General features: G+C 44.7%; 1 protein-coding gene across 2 annotated transcripts in view; it reads left to right on the top strand.

Moving 5' to 3' along the window:
• Positions 1-17,534, top strand: part of CWF19L2 (CWF19 like cell cycle control factor 2) — a 177,414-nt gene that overhangs the window by 15,980 nt on the left and 143,900 nt on the right. For both annotated transcript variants that reach the window (XM_056561619.1, XM_056561620.1), the window contains exons 3-5: positions 3,181-3,294; positions 5,053-5,178; positions 12,026-12,145. In XM_056561619.1, coding sequence (XP_056417594.1) covers positions 3,181-3,294; positions 5,053-5,178; positions 12,026-12,145 — 360 coding nt within the window. The remainder of the gene's footprint in view (positions 1-3,180; positions 3,295-5,052; positions 5,179-12,025; positions 12,146-17,534) is intronic.

Below are 17,534 nucleotides of genomic sequence, written 5' to 3'. Positions count from 1 at the left end.
TGTACACGGACTGGGGATGTACTGCAGGGACTGGGAATAAATCTCTGACTGGGGATGATTTCTATGTGAGGAGGAGGGGGTCCCTGTTATGTGTGTGTATGCTGAGAGTTGTAGTCCCTGTTAGGTGTGTGTGTGTATGCTGGGAGTTGTAGTCCCTGTTAGGTGTGTGTGTGTGTATGCTGGGAGTTGTAGTCCCTGTTAGGTGTGTGTGTGTGTGTGTATGCTGGGAGTTGTAGTCCCTGTTAGGTGTGTGTGTGTGTGTATGCTGGGAGTTGTAGTCCCTGTTAGGTGTGTGTGTATGCTAGGAGTTGTAGTCCCTGTTAGGTGTGTGTGCTCTCAGGGAGGGGAGAGGAAGGAGGGGGTGTGTACTTCTCCCCGTGGAGATCTCCGTCCTCAGCTTGGGGAGATAAGAGAGGGGGCGTGTACTTCTCCCCGTGGAGATCTACGTTCGTCCTGAGCTCAGGGAGGGGAGAGGAAGGAGGGGGCGTGTACTTCTCTCTCACCTTGCTCTGCCCTCCCCCAGCTCTAGCTTCGGAAATCTTCGGAGAGCTGGGGGAGGAGCCGACGCAAGGATTCATGGGGCGCAAAAAACCACCTCACACCGGCGCCGGGAGTTCGTGACATTACCCCACCCCTTATGATATCATGCCCCACCCACTCAATGCAAGTCTGGGGGGGGGGGGGCGTGACAGCCTTGCATTGAGGGGTCGGGGTGTGACGTCATGATGGGCGGGACTATGACGTCACGAGCTCCCGGCGCCAGCTCCAGCGTTCAGAACAGTTTGTTCCAAATGCTGAGCAGTGGAGTACCCCTTTAAGGACATTCACAGAGTTGTCCCTAAGTTGCTCCTTTGTTGTTTTGGCCGTGTGCTTAGGATCACTACTGTATTGTTGGAAGGTGAACCTTCAGCCCATTCTGAGGTCCAGAGAGCTCTGGATCAGGTTTTCATTAAGAATGTCTTGTACTTAGCTCCATTCAACTTTCCCTTAAAGGGGTACTTTTTTTTTTTTTTTTTTTAAATCAACTGGTGCTAGAAAGTTAAACAGATTTGTAAATTACTTCTGTTAAAAAATATATTTACCCTTCCAGTACTTATTAGCAGCTGTATGCTACAGAGGAAACTCTTTTTTTCTTTTTGAATTTTTTTTGTCTTGTCCACAGTGCTCTCTGCTGACACCTGATGCCCGTATCAGGAACTGTCCAGAGTAGGAGAAAATCCCCATAGCAAACCTATGCTGCTCTGGGCAGTTCCTAACACGAACAGAGGTGTCAGCAGAGAGCATTGTGGACAAGACAAAAAAGAAATTCAAAAATAAAAGAATTTCCTCTGTAGCATACAGCTGCTAAACAGTACTGGAAGGATTAAGAGTTTTTTAATAGAAGTCATTTACAAATCTGCTTAACTTTCTGGCACCAGTGGATTTAAAAAAATAAAATAATTTGCACCGGAGTATCTCTTTAATCCTGACTAGTCTCTCTGTCCCAGCTGCTGAAAAACAATCCTACAGCATAATTCTGCTGCCACCACCATGCTTCACTGTAGGGATGGTATTGGGCATGTGAAGAGCAATCTCTGGCCTCTTCCAGACCTAACCCTAAGGCTAGGTTCACACTGTGGAATCTCTGGGCAGAATATCTGCTGGAGATCGAGCTGGCGGCACTAGGACCGCGTGGACTACATTGCCGTCCCCATAGATGGCAATGCATTTCTGAGCAGATCTCCCAAAAGATCCACCCAGAAATGCATTGCAGTCTATGGTCCTAGCGCCGCCGGCTCGATCTCCAGCAGAAATTCTGCAGTGTGAACCCAGCCTTAGAATTGAAGCAAAAACTTAAATCTTTGTTTCATCAGACCAGAGAACCTTGTTCTTAGAGTCTGAGTTTTTTTGTTGCTTTTCAGCAAACTCCAATTGGCTTTTATGTGTATTTTACTGAGTAGAGGCTTCTCTCTTGTCCCTCTGCCATAAAGCCCATATTGGTGAAGACTGCAGTGATGGTTGACCTTCTGGAATTTTCTCCCATCTGCACACAGGATCTTTTGGAGTTCAGCCAGAGTGACCATTTGGGTTCATGGTTACCTCTCTCACTCCTCCCCCGATTACTTAGTTTGATGGGGATAGGGGCTCCTGATTGTTTGAAACTTCTTCCATTTAAAGGGTTATTATCTAAAGTGTACAGATCCTCCGGACAGGATCACCTTGTAAGTTGTGACCGGTCACCACAGTCTCAGACAGCGGTGAACACTGTCCCCATCCTGGAGTGTCAGCGCCGGACCATTGATGTGAAGGGGGGCTGTACTGCATGTTAGATAAGGCAGCAGGGAACCCTGTTCTGAGTCACAGCAGTCTCTACCTTCAGCTGTCATCAGGATGAAGAGGATGATGCAGCTTTTATGCCCCAGGGCAGCTATAAGAACAGGGTAAGACAGGCTAATAATAACAGGCAGCGTTGGGCTAATAATTGGGGGGGGGGGGGGGGTATTTATGGCAAGCTTTAGGCTAGGTCTACATGGTGACTTTGGGCACGCCATGCAGCGCTGCCTTGCAGATAATTAAAGGGGTACTCCGGTGGAAAACTTTTTTTTTTTTTATCAACTGGTGCCAGAAAGTTAAACAGATTTGTAATTTACTTCTTTATAAAAATCTTAATCCTTCCAGTACTTATGTAAGTATAAGCTGTATACCACAGAGAAAGTTCTTTTTTCTTTTTGAATTTCTCCCTCTGCTGACACCTCTGTCCATGTCAGGAACTGTCCAGAGCAGGAGAAAATCCCCATAGCAAACCTCTCCTTGCTCCGGACATTCCCCGACATGGACAGAGGTGTCAGCAGAGAGCACTGTGGTCAGGCAGAAAAGAAATCCATAAAGAAAAGGATTAATCATTTTTAATAGACGAAATTTACAAATCTTTTTAACTTTCTCGTACCAGTTGATTTCAAAAATAAAGTTTTCCACCGGAGTACCCCTTTAAATTGAATAGGGTCATGTTGTGACCTGCAAGTTGCTGCGACAGGAATCCCATCCAGAATGGATTTATCACTGCTGTCTGGTTGCATGACCCTGTTCACTTTAAATATCTGTGGTGCAGGCGGTGTGACCTGTGTCATGGTCCAAGATGGCTTTTAGTTCTAGCCTAGATCTAGGGAACATTACATATTGATGTCCTATGTGTTGTTACAGGAGAATTCAGGAAAGAAGAAGAAAAAAGACAAAAAGTCGAAGAAAGAAAAGAAGAAAAAGAGCAAAAAGAACAAATCGGAGAAAACTGAAGATTGGGCAGCCAGTTCATCCTCAGTAAGTGGATGGGGGGAGCAGGCAGCAGGCATAGCGGCCCTGTATGGTTTCATGCTGTAATTTAATTTAACAACCATAGAAGTAGACTGTGCGGCTGAGTTGCCGGGTTTATTTTCTGCGAGGGCCACCATTATCCTGCTGTAATTTCCCCTTCCAGTGCCATTAATCCTACTGTGACAGATGAATCCTGAATAAATAGGAAGAGATGCTATCCTGGAATAGCTGCGCGCACAGGCCTCCATTAAGGAGATTATTTTCTTCCAGCGCGCCAGAACTATGTACCTGTAAAAACTGCGAGCCCATGACCTCGTCTCTGTCTATTAACCTTGGCGTTTGTCCACGTCCTTCATGTCTGCTTAATGTTGTAATAAGTTAGTCCAAACCGCAGGGTAGGAATATGGGCAGAGCGTTGTGACAGCAATACGTGATGGAGTCATTACTCTATTCTAGGTATAAAACTAGGGAAATTCCTTACTTGGCATCCAGTAATCCAGAAAGTCTGGTAGTCTGGCGTGTCTTTGCTGCCCAACATCAATCGGGATATTATTTTCGTAACGTTTTTGTAGAATCTATACAGTTAACACAATGTTTCCCAACCAGAGGGCCTCCAGCTGTTGCAAAACTACAACTCCCAGCATGCCCGGAGTTGTAGTTTTGCAACAGCTGGAGGCACCCTGGCTGGGAAACACTGAGTTAAAGGGGTATTCCAGGAAAAAACTTTTATATATATATATATATATATATAAAATCAACTGGCTCCAGAAACTTAAACAGATTTGTAAATTACTTCTATTAAAAAATCTTAATCTTTTCAGTACTTATGAGCTTCTGAAGTCAAGGTTGTTCTTTTCTGTCTAAGTGCTCTCTGATGACACCTGTCTCGGGAAACGCCCAGTTTAAAAGCAAATCCCTATAGCAAACATCTTCTAAACTGGGCGGTTCCTGAGACAGGTGTCATCTAGAGATGAGCGAACTTGCAGTAAATTCGATTCGTCACGAACTTCTCGGCTCGGCAGTTGATGACTTTTCCTGCATAAATTAGTTCAGCTTTCAGGTGCTCCCGTGGGCTGGAAAAGGTGGATACAGTCCTAGGAGACTCTTGCCTAGGACTGTATCCACCTTTTCCAGCACACCGGAGCACCGGAAAGCTGAACTAATTTATGCAGGAAAAGTCAGCAACCGCCGAGCCGAGAAGTTCGTGACGAATCGAATTTACTGTAAGTTCGCTCATCTCTAGTCTCATCAGAGAGCACTTAGACAGAAAAGAACAACCTCAACTTCAGAAGCTCATAAGTACTGAAAAGATTAAGATTTTTTAATAGAAGTAATTTACAAATCTGTTTAACTTTCTGGAGCCAGTTGATACATAAAAAAAAAAAGTTTTTTCCTGGAAAACCCCTTTTAACATGTTATTTGGAGCTCTCAGCTTATACTGTACCCTGAAATGGTGCATTCACGCCACGGTTTTGGGATCCAGCAGCAGTATTGACAGGAGATTTTACAAACCGGCTGCTGACGTATCTCCGCCGTACCCGCGCCACACCCCATTCATTTCAGGTCGGAGTCAGATAAGTGACTCCGGGCGGCTCATTTTTGAACCGTATCTGGTTTTGTTGCTGGATTTTGTTGCTGTCATTATCTGACATCGTCCGGCGCACTGTATTGATTGGGGTGCAGCAGGGATACGGCAGCCACTGCTTTTTAAAATATCCCAACATATCAAGCTTTTTCATGAGTATTTGTTCTTCTGTGTTTTAGGATTCTGAGGGCAAATGGGTTGAGGCAGCTCCTGCTCAGCCAGTTAGTGACAAGAAGGCTTGGAAAATCCAAAAAGAATCCCCTACGAAGGAGTCTCCTATGAAGGAAACCGGGTCAGAGGTTCAGGTATGTTACTGCATTTATGGCTGTAAAAATTGTGTATTTGTGTTTGTAGTTGTGGTGTAGGACAGTATGTGGGTTTATGTTTTGCATCCTAGGGCTGTATCAGGGGTTAATGTCTACATATCTGGTAGGCTAGTGTTGTGTAGGGGTTAATGCCTGCATCCCTGGTAGTCTAGGGCAATAGATTGGTTAATGTCTGCATCCTTGGTAATCTAGGGGTTAATGTTTGCATCCCTGGTGGTTTAGAGTAGTAAAAGGGTTAATGTCTGCATATGTGGCAGTCTAGGGCGGGCCAAGAATAAATGACAGCATCTTTGGTGGTCTAGTGCAGCAGGGGGTCAGTGCCTGCATCCCTGATCGTGTATGGTAGTAAAAGAGTATATGTCTGCATCCCTGGTGGTCTAGGGTAGTAAAAGATTTAATGTCTGCATATGTGGCAGTCTAGGGTGGAATAAGGGTAAATCAGCATCTCTGGTGGTCTAGGGCAGTATAGGCGGTAAATGTCTGCATTCATGGTTGTCTAGGAGTATATAGGGGTTAATGACTGCATCCCTGGTGGTCTAGAGTAGTAAAAGACTTAGGCTAGGTTCAGACAACGGAATTTCTGCCTGCAATTCCGCTTGCTAAAATGTATAGTGTTATGAATGGGTTTCCGTTCACAAATTCACACTTCAAAATTTGTGAACGGAAAATCCGCTTGGAAATTCTGCCTGAAGAATGGGGTTGCTCTTTCTTCAGGCGGAAATACTCGCGTAACACATTGCAGTCTATTGGAGACTGCAGTGTCCGCGCGGTCCTAGCGCCGACTGATTCAGTCAGCACTGGCCGCACTCGGAATTTCCGGGCGGAAATTTTCTGCCCGGAGATTCCGTAGTCTGAACCTAGTCTAAAAGTCTGCATATGTGGCTGTCTAGGGCAGGATAAGGGTAAATGTCTGCATCTCTGGTGGCAGCAGGGGGGGTCAATGCCTGTATTCCTGGTGGTCTAGGGCAGTATAGGGGTAAATGTCTGCATCCTTGGTGGTCTAGGGCAGCTGGGAGTAAATGTTCTAGGGAAGTATAGGGGTTAATGCCCGCATCTCTGGTGCTCTAGGGAAGTATAGGGGTAAAAATGTCAGCATCCCTGTTGGTCTTGGGTAATGAATTAGGTCAGTCTCCTCTATTGGGGTGAATTCACTATGGATTTGCTCAAGTTAAATCCGCAGCGGGTTACAGTAACAAACACATGGATGAGACTCCTGCAGCACCCCCCGTTTCTCAGCTGCACAGAGCAAGGATTGCTCTGTGATTGAGGATGGGCAGTGCAGGGGACGGAGTATCATGACATCACGGCTCCGCCCCCTGATGATGTCACGCCCCACCCCCTCAATGCTAGTCTATGGGAGGGGGCGTGGCGGCCGCCACGCCCCCTCCCATAGACTAGCATTGAGGGGGATAAGATATCTAGGGGTGGAGTTCACCTTTTAATAGATAAGCCACTATATTTGTGTTTCTAACTAGAGATGAGCGAACTTACAGTAAATTCGATTCGTCACGAACTTCTCGGCTCGGCAGTTGATACTTATCCTGCATAAATTAGTTCAGCTTTCAGGTGCTCCAGTGGGCTGGAAAAGGTGGATACAGTCCTAGGAGACTCTTTCCTAGGAATGTATCCACCTTTTCCAGCCCACCGGAGCACCTGAAAGCTGAACTAATTTATGCAGGATAAGTCATCAACTGCCGAGCCGAGAAGTTCGTGACAAATCGAATTTACTGTAAGTTCGCTCATCTCTATTTCTAACAAATGTCTGTAGTGCATCTTCCTTACTAAAAACAAAAAATAAATATGAAAAAAATAATTGCGAAGCCTAAATGACAAAGTAGAAGCAGCATCTCTTAATCTTAGCTGTCACATTTTGATAGCCGCGGCATGGGCTTTCTACCATAAGAGCAGCCTGTATTTATTTCTTATCTCTCTGAAAATGAAATTTGGATTGCATAAGCAATTTTCCCAGGTGATCTCTGTGCCCGGCTGTATATAAGAAGATTAGGCTGAATGCATAAAATGCTTCCAGCATATGACCCGTGGCCTGGGTTACAATGTCATTTGCCTATTGTCTTTTTGTTGTGCTTTTATGGGTATTTATCTCTTGTAGCCTCTGTTGCTCTTGGAGGCCCTCGCTGTCAGCGCTGAGGCCTCATTACTCAATGTAAATGTGCACCTACGGAACGAGCATCCTGCTGCCTTTTCCTCTAACAAGCAAGTTAAAGGGGTACTCCGGTGAAAACCTTTTTTCTTTTAAATCAACTGGTGGCAGAAAGTTAAACATATTTGTAAATTACTTCTATTAAAAAATCTTAATCCTTCCTGTACTTATTAGCTGCTGAATACTACAGAGGAAATTCTTTTCTTTTTGGAATGCTCTCTGATGACATCACGAGCACATTTCTCTCTTCTGACGTTATAATAATAATTACACTTTATTTATTGTTGTCCTTAGTGGGATTTGAACCCAAGTCCCCACCACTGCAAAGCAGCAGTGCTAACCACTGAGCCACCATGTTGCCCTTAGCATACATCTGCTATGCATGGTTCCTAAAATGGACAGAGATGTCAGCAGAGAGCACTGTGCTCGTGATGTCATCAGTATTCCAAAAAGAAAGAAATTTCCTCTGTAGCATTCAGCAGCTAATAAGTACTGAAAGGATTAAGATTTTTTAATAGAAGTAATTGTTTAACTTTCTGCCACCAGTTGATTTAAAAGAAAAAAGGTTTTCACCGGAGTACCCCTTTAAGATGGCTTAAAGGGTTAAACAGGGATTAAAGGGGTACTCGGGTGGAAAACTTTTTATTTTAAATCAACTGGTGACAGAAAGTTAAACAGATTTGTAAATTACTTCTATTAAAAAATCTCTGTGCTGAATGGAGCAATGGATGGCAAACGCTTCATTCATTGTCTATGGGAGGTCCGGAGATACCCAAGCACATCACTAGGGTATCTCCAGCGCTCCCATAGACAATGAATGGGACATGTCAGGCCTCTGTTCGTGAGATATTGGGAGTTCCCAGATATCAGGATCATAATCAGACACTTATCCCCTATCCTGTGCATAGGTACATTTTAGGTGCTGGAGTATCCATTTAAAGGGGTACTCCGGTGGAAAACTTTTATTTTTTAAATCAACTGGTGCCAGAAAGTTAAACAGATTTGTAAATTACTTCTATTAAAAAATCTTAATCCTTCCAGTACTTATTAGCTGCTGAATACTACAGCGGAAATTATTTTCTTTTTGGAACACAGAGCTCTCTGCTGACATCAAAACCACAGTGCTCTCTGCTGACATCTCTGTCCATTTTAAGAACTGTCCAGAGTAGGAGAAAATCCCCATAGCAAACATGTGCTGCTCTGGACAGTTCCTAAAAATGGACAGAGATGTCAGCAGAGAGCACTGTGGTCATGATGTCAGCAGAGAGCACTGTGTTCCAAAAAGAAAATAATTTCCTCTGTAGTATTCAGCAGCTTATAAGTACTGGGAGGATTAAGATTTTTTGATAGAAGTAATTTACAAATCTGTTTAATTTTCTGGCACCAGTTGGTTTAAAAAAATAAGTTTTCCACCGGAGTACCCATTTAAATGGATACTCCAGCACCTAAAATGTACCTATGCACAGGATAGGGGATAAGTGTCTGATCATGATCCTGATATCTGGGAACTCCCAATATCTCACGAACAGAGGCCTGACATGTCCCATTCATTGTCTATGGGAGCGCTGGAGATACCCTAGTGATGTGCTTGGGTATCTCCGGACCTCCCATAGACAATGAATGAAGCGTTTGCCATCCATTGCTCCATTCAGCACAGAGGCACAGGACAATTCTTGAAACTAGGTCACAAATGCAGATATTTTGGGGAGCATCCTTTGCATTCCCTTGGGTTTGATTTATATATCTCAATTTTGCCTTTTCAGAAGTTCAGTATTTATTAAGAAAAAACTTTGTGGCAGTCTTAGGACCTGCTGCCCAGTCCTGGAGAGAGGACATTTAAGCTCTCCTGACATGTTTGTTTTAAGTAAATATTGGTATTCCCCCTTGGAATAGCAGTTCTAGATAATCTCTTCTTATAACTGTGTTATTCCTCCTGGAAATGTATAAATAAATGAACTGCTGGGTGATACCACTTCTTTTTTTCAATGATGCCTGTCTGTACACACCCACTGAAAACATCTGTTCACAAGGTGATACCTAGTTTATTCACGTAGTCATGGCTGTAAATGTTGGCCCCCCTGAAAAATTTTCAAGAAAATGAAGTATTTCTCACAGAAAAGGATTACAGTAACACATGTTTTACTATACACAGGTTTATTTCCTTTGTGTGTATTGGAACTAAACCAAAAAAGGGAGGGAAAAAAAGCTAATTGGACATAATGTCACCAAACTCCAAAAATGGGCTGGACAAAATTATTGGCCCCCTTAACTTAATATTTGGTTGCACACCCTTTGGAAAAAATAACTGATATCAGTTGCTTCCTATAACCATCAATAGGCTTCTTACACCTCTCAGCCGGAATGTTGGACCACTCTTCCTTTGTAAACTACTCCAGGTCTCTCTTATTGGAAGGCGCCTTTTCCCAACAGCAATTTTAAGATCTCTCCACAGGTGTTCAATGGGATTTAGATCTGGACTCATTGCGGCCACTTCAGAACTCTCCAGCGCTTTGTTTCCATCCATTTCTGGGGTCTTTTTGATGTATGTTTGGGGTCATTGTCCTGCTGGAAGACCCAAGATCTCGGACACAAACCCAGCTTTCTGACATTGGGCTGTACAGTGCGACCCAAAATCCGTTGGTAATCCTCAGATTTCATGAAGCCTTGTACACATTCAAGGCACCCAGTGCCAGAGGCAGCAAAACAACCCCAAAACATCATTGAACCTCCACCATATTTCACTGTAGGTACTGTGTTCTTTTCTTTGTAGGCCTCATTCCGTGACCAGTAAACAGTAGAATGATGTGCTTTACCAAAAAGCTCTATCTTGGTCTCATCTGTCCACAAGATGTTTTCCCAGAAGGATTTTGGCTTACTCAAGTTCATTTTGGCAAAATGTAGTCTTGCTTTTTTATTGTCTCTGTGTCAGCAGTGGGGTCCTCCTGGGTCGCCTGCCATAGTGTTTCATTTCATTTAAATGTCGACGGATAGTTTGCGCTGACACTGATGCTCCCTGAGCTTGCAGGACAGCTTGAATATCTTTGGAACTTGTTTGGGGCTGCTTATCCACCATCTGGACTATCCTGCGTTTGCATCTTTCATAAATTTTTCTCTTCCGTCCACGCCCAGGTAGATTAGCTACAGTGCCATGGGTTGTAAACTTCTTGATAATGTTGCGCACTGTGGACAAAGGCAAATCTAGATCTCTGAATGTGTACTTGTAACCTTGAGATTAATATTTTTCCACAATTTTGGTTCTCAAGTCCTCAGACAGTTCTCTTCTCCTCTTTCTGTTGTCCATGCTTAGTATGGCACACACAGACACACAATGCAACGACTAAGTGAACTTCTCTCCTTTTTATCTGCTTTCAGGTGTGAATTTTATATTGCCCACACTTGTTACTTGCCCCAGGTAAGTTTAAAGGAGCATCACATGCTTGAAACAATCTTATTTTTCCACAATTTTGAAAGGGTGCCAATAATTTTGTCCAGACCATTTTTGGAGTTTGGTGACATTATGTCCAATTTGCTTTTTTTCCTGCCTTTTTTGGTTTAGTTCCAATACACACAAAGGGAATAAACATGTGTATAACAAAACATGTATTACTGCAATCCTTTTCTGTGAGAAATACTTCATTTTCTTGAAAAGATTTCAGGGGTGCCAACATTTACGGCCATGACTGTATTTTCAGGAGTAATAACAGAGGGACAGAGTAGTGTAGACAGGTCGAGAGCTTTCGGTGCTGTATTCGAATATTATTAATAATAGTATTAGTATTAATAGTATAAACTTCTTGCAATTGTTTTTGCTTTTGATACATTATATGAATTAGATATAAAACAAAAAGAGAGCATGGACCACAATGCTGTCTCTTTATTAATGCATCAAATAGAAGTATTAAAAAAACATGCAAGATGGCTAAATCCATGGAAACGGTGTACTAGGTGGTAAATACACCATGAAATACAAATAGATGCTATAACTAGTTATTTACTATGTATGTATATGTATCTATATCTCCATCCCTTAAAAATTGACATGGCACAGTGAAACATAAAATGGCAATCCAAAAATATCAAGCTCTCTGTGGCAGCAAATGATACATGTACAATACCAATTAAGGTGCACACGAGTCCCAAGGTACGTTTAGCTGTGGGATCAGCTTCCTCAGGGTCAACAGTGAAACATACGTTGAGGCTGGTACTGTACATGACATTTGCCAGATGTCCTTTCGCTCAGTATTAATAATTTTTGGATTGCTATTTTAGGTCTCATTGTGCCATCTTGCATGTTTTTAATACATTTGTATTGTGTTTTCAATAACAGTTTTGCATACAGTTCGAGTCCAGCCTATATTTGGTTTTGGTTTACAGTCATGAAATTTAGGCTCCTATTAACCTGGACTAATATTTGAAAATAAATATACTAAAGAGTAAGGGTGATGCTTGGTAGTAAACCTGCTCATGGATATTTCTGTGCACTGTGCTGCATTTGTTCCTGTTGTTTATGGTTTTTATGTATCTGTATCGTAATATATCCAAGCTTAAGATGCAAGCAATGTCCTCCTGATGCATCAGCCGCTGTCTGCTAAAGCTTTCCCCTCCAAAATACCTGAGATTGCCTGTGTTTTTCTGATGCTAAATGAACCCGTGCTTCCATTTCAGAGGGACTCCTGGATGACCTTAGACTTTATGTCTTTAAAAGCCACGTCAACAGCCGCATTAAGAGCAGAAAGACAGAAGGAAAAAACACTGGAGCGTGAACGAGTCGAAGCCGTAGAAAAGGTAAGTCATCCATCTGAAAGCGTTCGGCTGTGTGTGAATCGCATTGCAAATATGTATCTGCAAAAGTTGTGTGTTATGGTGCGTGTACAGTAATGTTCTTTCTAATGCAAAATAAAAAAGTCTAGATATGAAACGTGGAGGGAATCTCCACCGATCACAAATAAACAATAAGTTCCTTGAAGTCTAACTAGTCGCCGGTTTGGCTAGTATGAGACGGTGTTCTCCCTTGCATCTTTTTATCGAGCATTGCTTACACCACGGCATCTCTTCCAGGAGATTTAGTATCCACATTTCTGAGTTACAGCTATGCCCTCTCATTTGTAAAAAGCCATTGCAGTGGGGGCGTTGCGTGATGCCGAGGAAGATGGCCGCATGTTAAGTTAGCTGCCGCTCCCTGAGGCTAAACACGAGCTATATTCTGAGGTGACCCTACTCTCCTACTCACGGGCAATCTTCTGTCCCGCCTGGGGACATCACTCGTTTCCTCCGACTGCCTCCAGTCTCCACTCCAGGCTGTCTGCCCACCATTGTAGGCCCGACCCTCTGCCACCGCTCCCGCTCAGTGGGCTCTGCTTCTCTCCTGGCTTCTAGCCTGCCCGCTGCTCTGCTGACACTGCGGGAGGGATCGCGGGACGAACCACTGCTGCGGACACATACTCTGCCTGTGCCTGACTCTCCGATCACGGCTCCCGCTGCTAGCTGGCCGCCATCTAATTGCTCCTCCGCTGACTTTCTGGGGATCCCTGCGGCGCACATCCCTCCTGCACAGCTACGGGACTCTCCTCTGGATCCGCTGTGTGGTGCGGTGAGTGAGTCACCTGTGAAGCCGTCCGGGGGGGGGGGATAGGTTCTCCCTGCAACAGTCTGCAGCTCCCTTCTCAGGGGCTCTTGGCCTCCTCCTTCTTCCTTGGTAGTGGACCGCCATCTTGGGCCTCTCTGGTAAGGGGCTTCCCATCCCCTCTCTCTTGCTCCTGGGCACCATCTGCTGGTCTCCTTACCCCAGGGCTCTCCTCTCCTGTATTGCCTGATAGTGGCCCTGCTATTCCTGCCTCAGCTGGGGACTGGGCCCTGCCACTTGGTCCCCCCCCCTCTCTATATCTCCACTGCACACCTTCCTGCATACTCCCCCTTACCTGTCTCTTCCAAGCCTCAGAGAGACATGTCTACTAGCAAGTTGAACGCAGGGGCCCCAAGATTTACCACCCAGAGGGGCCACTCTGCCACCCCTGAGCCCCCGGGGCTGCTGGTGGATAACACGCCCTGGGATGCCTTGTCAGATGCAGACCTTTACTGCTCCCTCTCCTGCCCCTTCTAACTGGAGTCAGCTCCTCTCCCAAATTCCCACTAAGGAGGACTTCCATTCCCTAATTGCTGAAGTTAGACACCTGCAGGGCTGAAATCTCCTCCCTACGCCAAGACCTACATCATGTTTCTGACAGAGGGTTGGAGCTGGTAGGTTGGCAGCACTCATGGCAGGATGTTCCAATGGTTTTCAGCTGTTTTCTGCTTAAGTTCAGATTTTTATATATGATTATCTCATTGCTGTACATCATTTTGATCACTCCATGCTACTAGTTACATTATTGTGTTCTACTTGTGATATTTCTGAGTGATGCTAATGTTGATCTTCTTTTATGATCTTTATTTCCCTGTATTCCATGTGGATGCGCCTATCCTACCATCTCCACTTTTCTGTATTGTCATGTCAGTGCCTTAGTTTTAATGTTCCATCTTATATTCTAAATGTCTGTCTTGTATTTTGGATATATGTTTAATGAAATGAGTATTTTACTCAAATGGTTCTGTTGTTGGTGTCTGTTTCTGACAGAGTTGGTGGAGGATGCCCATGATTCTACCAGGGCTTACATAGCTCAGCTCCAGTCTACTATTGCTTCTCAAACGGAATTCCTCAGTGACCTACACAGCCATGTAGATGATTTGGATAATCAGGGGAGACGTAATAACATCAGGGTGCGGGGTCTCCCTGAAGCGACTTGGAAAGATGACCTGACTCTGACATGACACTGGAAGCAATTTTCAACCTAATTTTGGGTGAACCTCCATCTCACAAATTTAAATTGGATAGATCCCATAGGGCTTTACGCCCCAAGTCTGCCAATGACCCTCCCAGAGACATTATTTGTTGTGTCCATGATTTCCAGAGCAAGGAGTCTATAATGGCCAAGGCCCATTCTCTACGGAACTTTGATTTTGATGGGGCCCCGGTCCAATTCTATCAAGACCTGTCCTGGCTTACTCTGCGGAAAAGGTGACTGCTTCACTCTCTTCTGACTGTCTTACGCACCCACCAGGTGCCTTACAGATGGAACTTTCTGTTTGCCCTCCATGCCCGTAGAGATGGACTCTCCGCTGTCCTGCGCTCTTCTGCTGATCTTCGGGCCTTCTGTTCCTTGTTGGACTTGCCTGTCCCTCAGATGGCGGATTGGGATCTTACCTCCCCACCCCCTCTCCTCCCTCTGGGTGGTAGCCTGTTCGTACTCGTTGGTCTGGACTGACTCGGAAGGCTACACCCTTGGATCCTGGGGCCCCTGTGTTGATGCTACCTTCTGCGCTCTTGCTCTCGGGCCTTTGTGGGGTTTTGGCTCTCCCCTGACTTGCACTACCTGTTATTGTGTTATTTACATGCTTTCAATGGTTGTGATACTTTTGCACTCATGGTCGCAATCTTTCATTTTTAATTGTATCCTTTTGGCATGGCCTCAGGGTGGGTCGCCTACTATTTTGGTGGTTGATTTCCAGTGACGTTCTCCCACCTTCCCTATTTGAGGCTGTGACAAAGAGTAGGATGTCTTTGGGGTATTTGTTTAACCAGTTTTCTCCTACAGATTTCTCCTCATTGACCAGTTGGTCAGTGGTACATTTTTGGATCTGTTGTTTTTCTGTCTTGACTTTTGTTGTCCTGGTTCTTTGTTGTTTGATGTGTTGGCACCCCTGCAGTCCTTGTGTTTTTCCTCCTATGTTTCCTTTGGTATTTTTTTTTCTAGATTCTTTAGGCATGGACTCTTGTCGAACGGTTCAGGTGATCTTTGTCCTTTTTTGATCCTGAAGGGTGTCCCTGGGGGTTTGAGTGAGTACTTCTCTTTATTGGCTATGTTTCTCCACTCTCCATCATCATGGTCAAGTGTGTTTGCCTGTACTTCAAGGGTCTTAACCCCCTGCCCCCCCCCCCCCCCCGCCCCCCCAAAGCGGCGATTATTGCAGCAGGAGTTAGTTGTGCTGCAAGCCGATATTGTCTTCCTTCAGGAAGCGCACTTCGACCATTCCGGCTCTTTTCAGTTACTTCACCATCTCTATCCCCAGGTTTATTTGGCCACATCTGATAGGAAGGTAGCTGGGGTTGCTATTCTTATCTTTAGGTCCTGGCCGTTTTAGGGTTCTTCTTTCTATGCAGATCCTCTGGGTCGTTGTGTAGTTGTGGAAGGCTTTCTGGGGGGTAAACCACTCCTTCTTTGCTATTTATGCACCTAACACGTCCCAGATCCCATTTTTGCGTAGGGTACTTGCTAGGCTTCATAAATAAATTTTTTCACCCTCTATGGACTGCCATTCCCTTACTGCTGCCCCTCCCACTCCTGCTCAGTTGCGACTGGCCTCGATTTTTCGTCGAGTTTTGCGAGCATCTTCGTTATATGATCTCTGGCGGATCAGCCATTCAACGTACCGGTCTTTTAGTTTTTATTCCCACCCCCATAAATTACACACGCGTATAGATTATTTTTTTTGGCAATCTCCCAATGGTCCGTATACTCTCAGATGCCTCCTTAGAAGTGATCTCGTGGTCTGACCACTGCCCGATTCCCCTCCTTTATTTCTCTCGTCTCTACTCCTTTCCTCTGCGCTGTCACTGGCACCTTAATGATTCCTTACTCAAGTCTTTACCCTCCCGGGAATCGATCCAGGCGTGTAAGACCAAATATTTTGCTAATAATGAGGGCTTGGTTGCTTCCCAGGCTGTGTTGTGGGAAGCCCATAAGTCGGTCATTCGTTGGCATTGTATTGTTCTTGGTACCCGATTGAAGCGAAATGCCTTGGCTCGTTCCCCGGAGCTTTGTGTACAAATTGCTGGATTGGAGGCTCTTTTACTGTCTTCCCCTTCTCTTTCGGTGATTGGTGACCGCTTGTGCTCAATTGGGTGACCTGGCTCTCCATAAGGTCGAGCGACAATTACTGTATGCTAAGAAGCAATTTTATGAGAAGGGCAATAAGGCCCACACTATAGTTAACTAGGCGCTTGCGTGACAGAGTGGTGACTCAATCTCCCTCAGCTCTGAAGGACTCCACTATCATCCAGATGAAATCTCCTGTCTTTTTGTTCTATTACTCTGGCCTCTACTCTCTTCCTTCCCAGCTACCCTCCGACCCGGTGGAGCGAGCTGCGGTACTAGACTCTTACCTGTCACGATATCATTTGCCAACACTTTTGGCAGCTGATTGTGAATTCTTGAATGCTCCTATCAAATATCTTCCTGCGGGTTGCTCCCCTGGCCCAGATGGTTTCACCTACTTGTACTATAAAATCTACAACATTTCTACAATCTTTGGGTACCTTGATACCTAAACCAGGTAAGGACCCTCATGATTGCTCCAGTTATAGACCCATTGCTCTTCCTTATTCTGACCTGAAATTGTTTTCTAAGGTTTTGGCTGTTCACCTTTGCTCTTTCCTCCCTTCCCTTATCCATAAGGATCAATTTGGCTTTATACCTTGCCGTCAGGGAGGGGATAATACTAGACGAGTGGTGGGTCTAATTGACTTGATCAATCGACGGTCTGAACAAGCTGTGTTTCTTAGTTTAGATGCGGAAAAAGCCTTTGATAGGCTATGATGGCCATTTCTTTTTGCCACCCTTCAGAAATTTGGTATCACTGGCAATTTCCTTACTGCACTACAGGGTCTTTACTCCTCTCCCACTGCCTCTCTTAAACTCCCTAACACTTCCTCCCAGACTTTCAATGGTACTCAGCAAGGCTGTCTGTTATCCCCCTTGATTTTTGCACTTTGTGTTGAACCTCTTGCTACCATGTTCCGGGGGGATCCGGACAACTCTACATGATAGAGAATTCAAGATCTGCCTATTTGCGGATGATGTTCTTCTTACCCTCTCTAACCCCTTGCTTTCCCTTCTTAACCATTATAGGGTTCTTCACACTTACGGAGTAGTTTCTGGCTAAGTTAATCTCTCTAAAACGGAAGCGCTGCCTCTGAATCTTTCCCTGCCTTTGTCTACTCTTTTGCGTGCTAACTATTTTAAATGGTCTCCCTCCGCTGTTAAATATCTGGGTGTACTTCTTACTCCTCGTTATTCTTCCCTCTATTCTACTAACTTCCCTCCTCTTTCCTGCAAACTCAGGGCCCTTATGGAAAAAT

This window comes from Hyla sarda, chromosome 2 (genome assembly GCF_029499605.1).
Source record: "Hyla sarda isolate aHylSar1 chromosome 2, aHylSar1.hap1, whole genome shotgun sequence".
NCBI classification, from domain to species: Eukaryota; Metazoa; Chordata; class Amphibia; order Anura; family Hylidae; genus Hyla; species Hyla sarda.
Note: the sequence above shows the minus strand (reverse complement) of the source record. Positions and strands in the feature narration are given on the sequence as shown.